Genomic DNA, 15,977 nt, shown 5'->3' on the forward strand with positions numbered 1-15,977 from the left:
TTTTAAAGAAAGTGGTCTACACGTCTCAAAATTATAATATTTTACTAATTTCATTTTTATCTTTTCAAATTTCATCACCTAATATTTGATATGTAAGTATGAGGTAGGGTTTACAGCAACATTTAAAATAGTTATGGAGGGGGCAAAAGGCAAATATAGAAATCACCAGAAAAACGAAAAAGTCAAAAAGAAGAAAAAAACTAGCAGTTAAAACACACGCCACAAAGAGCACGCCACTGGCGGCTACATCTCCGCATTAGTCGCTTTAGATGTTCTCTATTTTATTAAAATACTCAATTTTCAATTTGCCTTACAACTTTTAGATAATTTCAAGTTTTATTTTATATAAATTAAGTGTAGCTTCTGTTTTTCTTTTCTTAAGTTGTATTTAGATTTTGATTATGAATCTAATCATATTTTCTAATATTATTTCTAATTATAGTTTCTTGAATTATATCAATTATTATAGTAACTGTATTTCTAATCTCTTTAAAATATATTTCAAGTTTAAAACCACATGATTGCACCAATGTTAAATGATTTTCTGAAAAAAAATTATTTATTAAATTAACTAGTGTGTTAAAACTCATTTCTTCGTATTAGATTCAATCCTTAATTCTTACTTGTTTTAAGCAACATTTTTTAATTATTTTATTTAAAATTTTATATTAAAATATTAAAATATCATTATAATAATATATATTATCTGTTAAAATATTATTATTTTTAATTGAGATTTTATTTGATTACACTAATTGAATTAGAAACATTATAATAAATTGATAACGACACACTCACCTCATCATGTTGGTGATAATAATTATAAAATAAAATTTTTAAAAACTTAACATAAAAATAAGGGTAAATTACACCACCAGTCACCTAACTTTGGGGTAGCTGACAAAATAGTCACCTAAGTTTCATTTCAGTCACTCAACTTTCGAAAAGCTACAAAATAATCCTTTTTGCCGTCTTCCGTCACAGATGTCACGGCAAAATGACATGGCAATTAACGGCGTCGTTGGTGTCAAAAAACCGTCCAAATGGCCGGTTACTCTCGCTTAGCAGCCCTACTAGCACTATTTTAGGGTTAGAGAAAAAGGAAAAGAAGAAGAATAATAAGAGGAGGAGAAGAAGAAGAAGAAGAAGAAGAAGAAGGAGAAGAAGAAGAAGAAGAGAAAAATGGAGATGCCTGAAGTGATTCTGGTGTGCTATTGTGGAAACCCAACCAAGTTAAACACATCTTGGTCCAATGACAACCTAGGTAGGAAGTTTTTTGGGTGTAACAAATTTGGCTTTAGATTTCGAAAATCATGTCAGTTTTTAAGCTAGTTTTGTTGGGTCTTCTAGAAAAAGTGAAGACATTGGAGGATGCAGAGAGAATGGAGAGAAGAACTTGGTTTTTGGTGCTTGTATTTGTAACTTTGTTGTTGTTTTTAAAACCATAAAAATCAACTTATGTTGTTGTAATTAGCATTGAAAACCAGGTTATGTTTTGTAATATTGTTGCTGGCATATTGTTGGTGATGTTGGTATACATGGCTACTGGTATATTGTTGCTTAACATATGTTATACATGGCTACTGGTATACATGGCTAACCAGCTTATGTTATTGTTTACAAACACTTGAAAGACTTGAAATGAGATATTTTTGTTGATTACAAATTGTTTTGTGATATTTTTGTTGCTTACAACAGTTAGAAGAGAAGACAACAGATGGAAAAACACATGTATTTCTCAATGCTCAAAATGCAGAAAAAGATAACAGATGAAAAAACACATGTATTTCTCAATTCTCACAAATTTGTTTTTTCAATACTCATATGTTAGAAGATAAGAAATAACAAAAATAGCATAGGTCAATACTCATATATTAAGGCCAAAACGCTAAACTGTTTACAAAAGGAATGAGGGGCAAAATATTGCCAAATTTTCCTACAATTCAATACAAGTGAACAAATGTAAATTGTAGGGAAATTTACAAAAAATTTCAGTGACTATATGCCTAAGTTTATCAACAGTAGCAATCACAGGCAAATTTACAAAAAATTTATCTGCCTAAGTTAATAGATCAGTAGCAGGCAAATTTACACATTTTCAAAAAGTTAACAAAATAAGGTTTGTTCACATCGTCATCAATGGTCTGTCATAGATGACCTTTGAGTAGGAGGCATCCATCTAACAGTGGTTAGTCTTCTCTTGAATGGGAGCTTTTCTCTTAGGGCAGCTTATTGATAAGTTGGGGCATTAGGTAACTGAGTTGGGGCAGCTTGTTGATGAGTTGGGGCACTAGGTAACTGAGTTGGGGCAGCTTGTTGAGTTGGGGTACTCTCTTGCTGATTTGGGGTAGCTTGTTGCTGAGTTGGGACACCAACTTTATGTCTTTTGACCTACAAGAATAAGAGAAACGTGTCAAACAAATTCATAAACAGAAGTGTACAAGAACTTAAGGCAAATGACTTACTGGAATGTTTTTGTAATAACCTGAAATTCACGGGCACCGGAAAAGTAAGTTATAGGGCCTCCGTCTTAGTGAAATAAGTTCGAAAATAATTATTAAAAATATTTATGAGTCTAGTGGTGTGTCTAATTAGGATCTAATTAGGTGAATTTAGCTTAATTTAGAGTAAGTAATAAAAAGGATTAAATTGAATAAAGGGTAAAAGTTTAATTATGAAGCAATAGAAAATAAAAAGGATTAAAATGGTAATTAAGCCATTGACTACAAATGAGGCGGCATATTGGTGAAATAAAATCAAAGATTTTTTTTAGGTTTTATATATTATTATGATTATTATTATGGTTTTATATTAAATTATTATAATTATTAATTAACATTATGGTTTTATATTAGATTGTTATTATTAGCATTATTATTAAATAAATTAAATAGTAGATAATTGTATGGTAATAAAAATATACATGTGTAAAAATTATACTGGTACATTTGTAATTTAAATACTTAATTACTTATAATTTAAGTAAAAAGATATTTGTTAATTAAATTATTAAATTATTAAATTATGAGATTTTTGTTTGAGAAACAAATTAAATAATGACAAATGTAATAAAATTATTGGTACAAATGTAGAATTAAATATGTGTACAATTGTAAAATATGTAAATGATGTTAAAATAGATATTTAAAATAAATATATTATAATATATGCTAATTAAATAAGTAAAACAAATAAATATAAAAGAGAAATAAAGAAACAAAAGGGAATAGAAACAGAATTGAAAACGGGAAGCAGGGGAGAAAAAGAGAAAGAAAAAGGGAAAGAAAAATAAAAGAGAAAACTAAGGATTTGAAGCTTGGAGTTAATTTGGTAAGTCAATTAAGTCCTTTTTAGTTAATTTTGATGTTTTAGAAGCCTTGAAACAAGATTTTGATGAAATTAAGTTGATAGTTCAAGAGTTCATATGTTTCCAAATATGGTTCATGTTGGATAAATTATGGAATTAGGGATTTAATTGAATGAATTCTATGTTAGAATTGATTAAGGGATTGAATTGTAAACTAGGCTATAAGTTTTATGTTGAAGGGACTAAATTGAAGAAATTTCGAAATTAGGGAAATATGCTGGAAATTTTAGAGTTAAATATAAGTTTAGACAAAATTTGAATAGAAAAAGAGAGTGAATTGGATTAAGAAAATAATTAAGTTTAGTTAGGATTAAATTGGGAATAAGGTAGGAATTGTTTAGAAATTTAATTATTTATTATAATTAATGCTGTAAATAATAATATAAATTACTATTATTTTCGTAGCCAACAAATAACCTGAAACGTCAGCATCGAAAGGAAAGGAGGAAGTCATCGAGGACTAAAACGGGAGAATTACGGTGTGTATTACTATAATTCAAATTTTAATTATTATTGATTGCTGAAATTTTAATTGTTATGTATGGTAAGTAAGACTTGAGGTAAGTATGTGATTATTTGAAAAGTGTATTGATTGAAAAATAAATAAATGGTGACAATTGTATGGTGTTGATGGTATACACTTGTGTGAAAATTAATTTGTATATAAATTAAGATAATAGATATTTGAATTGAATGAGTATTGAAAATTTTTGTGTAAATGAAATTGAAATTAGAAAAAGTAAAATAATACCCTATTAACTTGTGGGACTAGATTTGATACAAATGGCATGCCATTGGATTTGTGATGTGATGAGGAGATTGTAGTTCGGCCGAGAAGATGTTTCTGTTATTATATATTTCGATTTATCCGAAGAGGCACTTAATGCCTTACTGGTGTGTTATGGAGGATTTAAAATATTCTGGGTGTGTTTGGGTTGGACATTCTGGTGTGTTTGGGTGGAAATCCGCGTATCTGTCATAGTTCGAGCTTTGTTAATAGGGTAAATAATTGAAATGAAATTTTGAAAATGAGATTATTTGTTTTAGCACTATTGAAAAGTACGAGAAAGAATGTATGAACTAAATTATGAATTGAGTTAGTAGGAGAAAATGAATTATGAATTTAAGATTTATGAAGTAAAATAATTATATATAAAAGTAGTTTAAATAATTATAAAATTTATGGTTGATGTTTGTAATTTATTAATGTTAAATAGTCTTGATTTATAGTAATACCACTGAGTATATCCATACTCAGCGTACGGTTGTTTCCGTGCGCAGGTTAGTAGAAGTCAAGTATCCCGGCTCAGCATCCAGAACAATCCCGACTCCAACACAAACTTGGTGATGTATATTTTTCTTTTGGATAAAGGTGGCATGTACATAGGTGTTGTTTGGTCACTTGAATATGTATATTACTTTGAGTAGTGAAGGATGAATTATAAGAATTAGATGGTTAAATGAAATGGTAAGGAAAGTACATGATATTTTGATACATGAACATTAAGTTGTTAAATGAATGAAGTTTATAATCAATTTTGAATGATGCTATGATAGTTATTAAGTTAAAATTTTGTTAATGATATAAATATTAGTTATATGAATGTGAAACATTGGTGTTGGTGATTTTGGTTTGAATTTGCAAGAGGTTTAGGTAAAAATAAGCAGAAATGCTGTCGAATTTTTTTTATAAAAAAATTTTGGAATACTCGAACAAGTCCCGTTCTACTTTTAATACGTGTTTGAACTTCGAGAGTCCAAGATAGGGACTTAATTATTATATTATACTATGAAAGTTATATTAATTGTAAATTATTCGTAAGTTGTCTGATATGTCCGGTAATGCCTCATAACCTCATTCGTGCGACGGTTTGGGGTTAGGAGGTGTTACAGTTTTGGTCAAATTCCCCTTTGCAATCCTCTTATTGTGGCCTATTCTTTTGCATTTACTGCACCTCATGTCCACCCCTCTCTTGCTCAACCTTTCTGTTGTTTGTGTTTCATCAGGTTCTTTCCTTCTCACCTTAGTAAGTCTGTCAGGTGGTCTTCTCAGAGTATGAGGCAATATTGGCAACATGTTTGACAAAGAGGCCCATTGTTTAGGACCCCTTACTAGACTTATAAAGTTGGAGTAAATTTGAAGCTGGGTTTGCTTAGTGTACTAGGTTTGTACATAGGTCTTTGGGAACTCATCTTTTATATGAATGACAACTAATGCATGCATGCAAGGGATGCCAGTGAGATTCTAATTATTGCAGGAGCAACAATTCTCAATTAAGTCCTCCACATGCTGGCTGCCAAGACCACATTCAATCTGATACTTGTCCCGACCAGCATGTGATGGAACACACCTAAAAAATAGTTAGCATGCTTGGTAAAAAAAATCACTAAAACAACTTTTTGAGCAGCCCTACCAACAATGATACACACACATCCCCTAAAAAATAGTTATTATATGCATATTATAAAAAAAAGCTCACTAAATGCATATTAAAAAATAGTCAACACACCAACAATCACTGCATGCATATTAAAAAACATTCACTAAAACAGCATGTGACCAAAAATATGAAGTCAAAATAAAAGCAACATGAAATCAGAATAAAGGCATTAGAAAGATTAAAAATGGTAACTTTACCTCAATGAATCTTTTATATTTACATCCAGCTTTTTCTTGATCTTTGGACACAACATTCATTTCCATTTGTTAGCTTTTTCTTTCTTCCTGACAATAAGCAACATAATCTTTGTCCTTATTGTTTCCATCATGGTTAGAATAAGTTTCCCTCTTGCTTCCAGTATTATCTATCAGTAAACAATATAAATGATTAGTGAATTACTAATGATTAGTAAGAAACATAAAACATAAGGGTTTACTTTGTTAAATGATTCAGAAAGATTATTCACCAATATGTCAGAATGACTCTTAATTGAGAAGTGAAACATTGACCAGTGAGTAGGGTTCTTTTCCTTCAACCAATCATAAGCATGCTAATTGGTTTTCCTCAGTTCTTCTATGGCAACCTTAAAATCCCTTGTTGTGCTTGCTCTAGTAGCTTTCCAAAGCAAATCTTTCAATTCTTTTATTTGGAAACCAGCCTTCTTGAAATTGGCATGTAGGCATCTAACATAGTGTTTTGTTTCTGCATTAGGAAACAACATACATATTGCTTTTAAAAGTCTTTGCAATTAGAAAAAAAAATAGTTTAATTCATTGACAATCCCTAAATAGAAACAACATAAAAAATTAAATAAATAGAGTTTTACCTTTTGTTTGTCAAACATGAAAGATATTTGGTACGAGCTCACAATTTCCAAGTCTATTGCAAGCAACTCTAAGAACCAAAGCCATGATGCTTGGTTTTCACTTTCGACAACAGCATATGCAAGAGGATAGATACCATTATTTGCATTTATTCCAACAGCTGCAAGTAAGTAGCCACCATAGTAGCCCTTCAAGAAACATCCATCTAAACCTACTATCCTCCTACAACCAGCCCTATGACCATCTTTGCATGCCTGCAGACAGACGTACATCCTTTGAAACAACCTGTTATCCAGATAACAGATTGTTGTTGTTCCCTCATTTTGTGTCCTAACCTCTAACAAATACTCATAAATCTTCTCATATTGAGCCTTGTGAGCTCATTCAATTAATTCCAATGCCCTAAGTTTAGCCCTCCTACATTTGGTTAGTGAGACTATGCAACACAAATCTCTTTTGACATCTTATTGTAATGATTTCAGAGAATAATCAGGATCAGCAATGGAATTTTCTTTATAATGTTCACCTATCAAAGCTGACATTGCATTCTTATTTTTATATACTTTAGAACAAGTATGGTTAGGGTTTGAACTCCTAATTTGCCAAGTCTGGTCAGTAGGGTCATTATGGTTTAGTCTAGAAGCCCATATGAACCAATGACATTTTTCACTGCAGACTGCATTTAACATTTTAAAATCATTTTTGGGAAGCTTAATAAAATAATTGTTCAACCTACCATACTGTTTGACAGCTTCTTTAGACTATCTTTGAACTTAAATAACATTCCAACCTTAAGTCTAGAATTACTCATATCATTCTCTAGGTTGAACTCAGGCCAATTTTGGCCATCTGAGTCAGATTCATGTGCACTATTTAACTTTCCAGAATCATCACTATCACACAATTCATCTACTCCTATACCATCCATGTTTAAACCATCTAAATTAACACCTATCCTATTAGACACATCACTTTCAGATGCATCACTACCAGACACATCACTACCAGACATGTCTTATTCATTCTCATTAAAATTGTCATCAATTAAACCTGCCAAACAAAGCACTCATCAATAAAGGCAGACGACAAAGGCAAACACTTTAATCATTTCTGTCAGAATAACCAATACAAAATACCTAATAATTTAATACAAACACAACCATTTCTGTCATGCACGTGGCAGACAACAACCAATACAAAAATAATTTAATACAAACACAACCATTTTTGCAACATACAATATAGCAGTTTGGATAAAACAATGACAAATATATACAACAAACATCAGTTTGATAATGACATTCAAATTTTGATTTTGCCATATACAATATAGCAGCTTGGATACAAAAAATTGCAGATATACACAATAAACATCAGTTTGATAATGACATCCATACAATTGCAGATACAAAAAATAAACATTAGTTTGATAATGGCATCCATACAATGGCAGATACAAATAATAAACATCATGCATATGGCATACAATACATATTATGTGTCATACAAATCGAAATCCAAATTGAAATCAAAATCAAAATCTAAAGCTAAATTGAGATCAAAATTGAAACCAAAATCAAAATCAAAATCAATGAGTATTTCAAAATTGAAATCAAAATCAAAATAGAAATCGAAATCAAAATCAGAATCAGAATCAGAATCAGAATCGAAATAACCTTAAATAACCCTAAATCAAAATAACAACATTAAAATCCAAAAAAATTAAAACAAAATGCAACAACTTACCTGTTAAAGTGGATGTAACGACACTGGTAACTTCTCTTTTATTGCCCATTGTCGCTGAGAGTAAAAAACACTGAATGAAATCTGGTTTCGTCTTCTTTTCTTCCCAAACAAAATAAACCAATCGTACCCTAAACCCTTATACCCTGTTAATTGATTTTTAACCTTAAAGCCTTATTAATCAATTCCCAAATTAGTTTCAACCCCAAAAAACCTCGAAATCACAATCAAAATTTTCGAAAACCAGTTTTCTTTTTTCCCCCTAAATCCCCTTAATCCTAATTTGTTTCTAACCCTAAAATATTTAGTCCAAAACCCTTCAAATTTTTTCCCTAAACCCGTCCCAAAGCAAACCCTTCAGCCGCTTCACCAACGTGGCAAGTTAACTTGCCACATCAGCTGCTTAACTTAACACGTCAGTGGTCCCGTTAACCCCTTAACGAAAACTGGTAATTAGTGACTATTTTGTCACTTTTTCATAACGTTAGTGACTGTTTTGTAACTTTTCAAAAGTCGAGTGACTGAAATGAAACCTAGGTGACTGTTTTGTTAGTTACCTCAAAGTTGGGCGACTGATGGTGTAATTTACTCTAAAAATAATTATGGTTTTGATTGAAATCACATACATATATTTTTTAAAATTTATAAAAATATAAAAATATATCAATATTCTTAAAATAATATTTATTATTTTTTAAAATAATAATTTTCCAGTAAATTCACGATTGAATCGAGAATTGATTGATAATTAACATCAGCTCAGTTAGATAAGAATTTGGGGTTATGAGTAAAATGTTAAATCCATATATATTCTGATTTATTATTGAATTATACTCAACATCAATCTTAAGACGTTAACTCAATCCCGATCCCATTCCCACATCGCATAGATCTCCCCGTACACCCGCCTGTAACCTTATCACTCGCGTGCATGTTAAGCTATTTAATAATACTTTACTTTGACCCAACAAATAAAACCCTGTCTTACAGGAAATTAAAAAAAATTAAAAAATATATATATTTCTCTTTCTTCCTTGTGTTATGAAAGCGCGAGCCAAAGCGTGCACAAATGCATGCGCTCTCTTTAATAAAATCCCGACGCTGATGCTGATGCAACGTTTTATTTTTGTTTTTTCTTTTTCCTAATATTAAAAAAAAAGAAAGAAAATTAAACTTTTATAAACTAATCCAACGCTGATAAACATATATTGTTTCTTAATCATTTATTTAATTTAAATAAACATTTGTAGGAACTTCAACTTCAACTAATTTTAAACAGTAAATACTTCATTTTTCACTAATTAAAGTTAATTTAATTAATAAAAACGATATTTTTTTAATCCAAATTTAGATTAGCTTAGTGGAATTTCATTTTATTTCGAGAGTGAACCACCATGATTTTTCCACGTGTCAACAGGAATCAAATCGTGAGGCAACGAGGGGAAGTGAGGTGGTATGCAAGCGGAGGAGCGTGAACATGTTGGGAAAAAGATAAAACGGCGTGGGAGACTTTTTTTTTTATTTTTTAAAGTCTGCTGTTTCCTTACTGTACCAAAGATTTTGGTGTCGGATCGCAAGATTTTCTTCCCCTTTGTTTATTTATTTATTTTTCTCCTTCAAAGTCTTCCAATAAATATAATTTTAATTTTCTCGAGGTTAAACTGAAAACATTAATTTAAAAAAAAATGTTTTACATTATTATTCGGCATGAAATGACCACATTGACCTTTCAATTTCAATCCAATAATATTATTATTATTGAATCTTCTTACCAATGAAATTAAATTTCAAACATTGTGGGCAGCGTGCGAGTGACCTATATTGAGTTTGGTTCATGTCTTGACTAACCAGGCTATGTTTAACCCTGAAATACTTGATTATTAAATAAATAAAAACAATAACTGATCCTTTTGTGAAATATGTATTATAATTACAATCACTTTCTTGATTGGACCTAACCTCAATTATAACCAAGTGTTGAAGCAACTTGATTGGGGTACCCACTAATAATGTGACTTAAACTACCCAAAAAAGAGGGGAAAAGAAAAGAAAAAATCAAAACTAAAAATCCAAACTTATATCTACCCAAAAAGCATCAGTCATGTTATTCACTATGATTCTTACGTTGGAATGAGGAATTATTAATCTCGATTTCTTTGTTAGTTTTTAAGTTTAGTAACTCATTATCATAATTACTTTACTGTTAATTTTGACCTTAATTATTAAGGTAATATTAACTTCAACCCCCCTGACCTTGAGGGGGGCATGCATAGATAGAAAAGAAAATGATTTATGGAATTGCTAATTGGCCTGCTAAGTAATGAGATTAAATAAACTCATAAAGATCTCTTTAATAAGTGTTATAATTGCTTAAGAGGCCTTTGCTTAATTATTGCAGTGTTGACATTGGCTTTTAGACACATTCTGACTTACTTTAAATATATATATCCCTCTAAACAAAAGCTATAATCTCAAATCTGAAGTTTACCTCGAGTTTTGTTAAAACAATATATTATTATTCATATTTCATGAACAAATTCTTTTGTTTTTTATCCAATAAATTTCCATAATCATATTGGGTAGTGACAATTGAAGATTAGCATGTTTAATGGCAAGTTGCAAAGGCATTGGGGGGGGGGGGAGGGGTTTGCTTTACGCTTTTCAAAGCGTGGGGTGTTGTGTGTTTGTTGGAGAATCCACAACCAAAATGGTTCCATGCTCTTTCTATCCCCACCACCAATATTTAAATACCATATTGCCCCTTAGAACAAGTTTTAGTGGCATGAAACATGGAATTTTGTTTAAGTTTTTTGCTAATTATTCCACACCGCATATGACTTTCTAATAAATCCCCTCTCCCAGTATTATACTAATCCTTACAACTACCAACACAATATTATAAAAAATTAAATGGAATTTTGACTTTAGAATTAATTTTTCATGTTTGGAGTTTTTCAAGCATTGGGGTAGTCTATAATTTTGTATTAGCATTTAGCTAGCTAGCTAGGTTTTCAACTCACCATATCCATGAAAAATGGTCGGTCCACTAGTAAGTCAATATATGTATATGCAGTGAAATTTTATGTGATGGTGCCTTGCACGATATGTAAATTTTTATTTACTTCGTGGGAAAGATAAAATGACATATGCATTTTTATTTTGTATCAAAAAGAAAAGGATAAAAAAAAAGGTAGGGGAGAAATTCGGTTAAGTGGTTAGTCCACAACAACCACAATTATGCCATCCCTCGAGGCATTATTTGATAATTGATATTTGGTACTATTTTATTTGGAATTAAAAAAAAAAGGTTGTAAAAAGTTTCAATATTATGGCAACAATGATGAGATTAAGCTTATTTTCATTTGATGATGTCTCCATTTATCTATTTGTATTCAAAATATTATTTTTTAATGGAAAATATTTTAAAAAAAAGTTAGTGTACAATTATTTATTATTTATAGATGTAATTGGATAAAATTAGCATTTCCGCAAAATGAAGGAATTGGACCCAGAACCCGAACCGGTAATGTCATAACCATCCGAGAGGGGCCCGAACACCAAACACCCACCGCACGGACTCTAACTGTGCTTCATCATTTCTTCATTTAATTCATGTCAAAACCTTTAATTTTAAAATTTAATTATTTCTTTAACTTTAATTAATTTCCTCACTTTTTTATGTGCACCAAGGACATTTTCGTCATTTTATTTTCCCTATTTAATATATCCAGTAATATGTTAGGATCCGTGCATTCCATAAATCTCAACCCTTTGACTGTAATCCTCATTTTTCTCTCTCTGGAAAAGAAATAAAAATTTCCAGTTTCAGATTGCATAAGTCTCTCTTTCTCTATTTGTAGCTAAGGATTGGAGCAACCTGGAGTTTTTTCTCCCCCTTTTAATCGTTAGCTTCTTTGATGCTTTTGGTTTTCACATTATTTTTTTTGTAATAAAGCTTCAATTTTGTTGCTAGGAGTTTTAGCTCATTATGTTTAGTGGTAGTTCCTCTTTGCAGGGTTCTTGAATTGGTTGTGTGTGTGTGTGTGTGTTTTTCTGGGGGGGAGCGTTAACAAAGGGAAGTGAACGGTGGCTATTTGCAGTGAAGAAGGAACAGCATGCGTTGGTGGTTGAGTCGTTCTATTGATGTTTTTCGGAAAGTTATTTCTTTGAACTTGTATTGTAGAGTGATTCTGTAATTCCAAAACCTAGCGTCTTCAAGATCCATCCTTTTTTTTTTCTTGTTTCTTAGTTAGTGTTATATCATCCATGGGATCTACTTTTTTCATCGTTGTTCCATGTTATGTCCGCCAGATTAGCTGAACACCTTCAATCACGTCGCTCAAAATTTGTAATCCCAGAAAATTATCATTTCTTAGTAGTGGTAGTTGTTGAATTTTAGTTAATCTAGATTCTGGATCTTGGGGTTTTGAATACGTTTTCCTACCTGGAAGATCCTCTCTTTTGGCGCCATATTGAAGGGGTGTTGGGAAGTAGTTATGGTGTGCCAAGCAGCGACCCAAACAAGATTCCGGGCATTGAAGTACGAAAATGGTATTGCAGGGAGTGCCACCATTGTAGTTAGAGTCATAGCATGCTTTCAACCTCTTCAGGATTGCCAGGTTCATTTTTCTTCCTTATTTTTAATTGATGAAAGAATTAGATACCCGTTTTGTTTGGTGATGTTTTTACACTTCATTGGTTCATATTTTCTTTTATTTATCATGAGAGATTCCTTGTTCTTTTATTATTATTTTTTGTTATTGATGTTTGGTAAGAAAGTTTATGTCCAAACTCCTTACTGAATTTCCTTTTTATTTTTTTCCAGGCTGAATATTTCCGTCATTTGCTTAAGCCCGTTACGTAGGTTGCCTTTTACGTTTTCGCGTTCAAGTTAAGCTGGAATTTTTAGTTTTCATTTTTCGCCTTGTTCTTTTTTTTTTTTTGAGAGAAACTGCAAGTAGACTGCCATTTTCACTGCTACAGCATAAACATCTGGTATGTGGTTATATCTCTGCTACTTGGTGTTATGAATATCTGCTTATTATTCTTTGGAATACCTTTTTCAAGTTTTATGGTGTTTTTATGCAGGTGATTGTTCTTGTTGAATGGGAGAAGGCTGTGGATCTTGGTTTCCTCAGCAGCAATTTCATTGGCAATCACCCAACTTGAATTCTTTGGCTGCTCCCAATCCGTTGGGACTGCAAAGTACTAATCCTAGATTCATGAACTTGGGTACTGATATGGTCTCTGTTACTGGGACTTCGCAGTTTTATGCAAATCCAGAATTATCTCACTTTGGGGTTAGCCAACGAAATGAACCTCGTGGCTGGTTTTACTGTTTGCCCTGTTTCAGACAGGTCTTTGCACCCGCTTCAAACTCTTTGTTGAAAGAGCAACACCTGGCTGACCGATATGAGAATCTTAAGGAAAGTGGTACCTCCAAGGCAGGGACCGGGGCTGCTGAGAAGAGATTCCTTGTTTTTGATCAATCTGGTGATCAAACTACCCTGATTTTCAGTTCTGCTATTGGGACTCCTACCAAGTGCCTGTCTTCTTGGGGTCCAAAATCTCCTGCTGCTGGTAACTTTAATGGGGATGTTCCCATGGCTAAAGCAACAAGGAATCTTCACTCTGGACCGATATCTACAGATGTGTCTTATCACAAAGGGACTGATGTGCAAAGTGAAATGCACGAGGACACTGAGGAACTCAATGCGTTGCTTTATTCGGATGATGATAGTGAGTATTCCGAGGATGAAGAAGTTACAAGCACTGGTCATTCCCCTAGTACAATGACTGCTCAGGATGAGCAATTTGAGGGAGGTAGTGAAGAGGTTGATAGCTCTACAAGGCTAATTAAAAAGCGAAAACTGCTTGATGGCAGTTATGGTTGTTTGCCCTTGCTTATGGATACTGCTAATTTGGGGAATTTTAACAGATATTCTGAATACGAGGATGATGCAGATTCAAGCTGTGCCAAAGGCCAAAATCCTGGATCAGGTGATACAGATTCGTCTTCAAGCAACAAGAGAATGAGAAAGGATAAAATCCGAGAGACGGTGACTGTTTTGCGAAGCATAATCCCAGGCGGAGAGGGAAAGGATGCAGTTGCGGTTCTTGACGAAGCTATCAACTACCTGAAATCCCTGAAACTTAAAGCCAAAACCTTGGGACTTAATACTCTATGAGCTGCAGCCTGCAGCCTGCAGCTGTTCTCACAAGTAGTATTAGTTGTTATTTCTGTCATTGTTAGTGGAGCTGTGTTAAATAAGTGAAGTATACACAATCTTGCATGGAGTTTTTCATATATAATTTGGAGCCCTTCCAAAAATAGAAGAGCGTAGACAAAGAACATGAATCCTTCCCAATGATATTAGTTGGAAACCAGTAGCATAAGGGGTCGAAATCTCATCTCTATTTCCTAAAGGAAGCAAAGGATACATGAGTGTATACTATGTCCCAATAAAGGAAGGTGAACCATCATTAGTCAACATCTTGGGTTGTAGAGAAAGTGAAACTCACAGCTAGGCATGAGGGATGATGGGTTGGATGTGTGAATGAGAAGACTGGTTATTCCAAGAGGGACGCGGCCTCATAAAAAAGGGGGTCTAAGCGCACGCCCATTTGGTGTTTTGGGACCCCCAATCCTTCAGTTTCTTCTCCCTTTGTGTATTTCTTGTCAAGTGTTTTTTCACCTTTGATGCAGGAAATTGCACGAGCAAGGAGGCTTCTCCTATTTCATCATATGCTAATGCCACAGTTCAACCGGAAGGGGGCCCCCCCTTTCCCATATCACACCATCTGATGTATTATTCCTTTGCCATCATGGGACTCTTGTTTTTTGTTGTTAAAGTCGTGATTCTGCAGTGCTTTTAATGGGGGCTAGCAAGTTATATATATGTATTATGATGATGATGATGTGAGCAGCCATGGTTGGCATGGAACTTGATGTAATGTTATGTTTGGTTTGGTGTAATGTAATGTAATGTTTTGTCATCTAGCCAATGCGTTTACTATCTCTTGCATGCATTCATGTATGAGAAAGCGATGTGCTGTGCCCTTAACTCACTATCTGAAACGGTGCAAAGTAGTTTCTTTTTTCCATTTTAATGGCGTCTGATGGTTTAGGTGATGCATGGGACCACTAAAGCTGCAGCCTGGCCTGCTTTATTTTTTAACATTAGGGTCTAAGTGGCATGGACCTTCCAGTTTACTATTTTGTCTCGTGTATATATATTTTTTCTTAAAATGAAAATTAATTAGTCACGTTACTTCTTGAGTGTTATAAGTAAGTTTATTAAAAATAAAATAAATTTTGGATCCGAATTATAAAATAATATCGATAGCTTTGTTTATTATAGAGGGGAAATGGTTAAACCATATCCTCATTCAATGATTCAACAATTCGACTGGAAAAATAACCCATTTAATGAAATGGGTACTTCTCTATTTCATTCCTTATTGTAATACCAACTTTTTCGTGATACCTAGTCACTGCATGCGGCATTGAATATTAATTTCTTTTTCCATATTTACCCTTTAAAATATTTATATGATCAAATAAATAATATAATATTAAATAAAATTTCAAATATAACTGTA

General features: G+C 32.5%; 1 protein-coding gene across 1 annotated transcript; it reads left to right on the plus strand.

The window, feature by feature from the left end:
- Nucleotides 1-12,119: 12,119 nt before the first annotated feature.
- On the plus strand, nucleotides 12,120-15,371 carry LOC107957806 (transcription factor bHLH145). Its single transcript, XM_016893378.2, has 3 exons — nucleotides 12,120-12,994; nucleotides 13,201-13,370; nucleotides 13,464-15,371. Exon 3 carries the CDS (start codon nucleotides 13,481-13,483, stop codon nucleotides 14,561-14,563), a length of 1,083 nt encoding a protein of 360 aa, XP_016748867.2. The 5' UTR covers nucleotides 12,120-12,994; nucleotides 13,201-13,370; nucleotides 13,464-13,480; the 3' UTR covers nucleotides 14,564-15,371.
- Nucleotides 15,372-15,977: the final 606 nt, after the last annotated feature.

This window comes from Gossypium hirsutum, chromosome A05 (genome assembly GCF_007990345.1).
Source record: "Gossypium hirsutum isolate 1008001.06 chromosome A05, Gossypium_hirsutum_v2.1, whole genome shotgun sequence".
NCBI classification, from domain to species: Eukaryota; Viridiplantae; Streptophyta; class Magnoliopsida; order Malvales; family Malvaceae; genus Gossypium; species Gossypium hirsutum.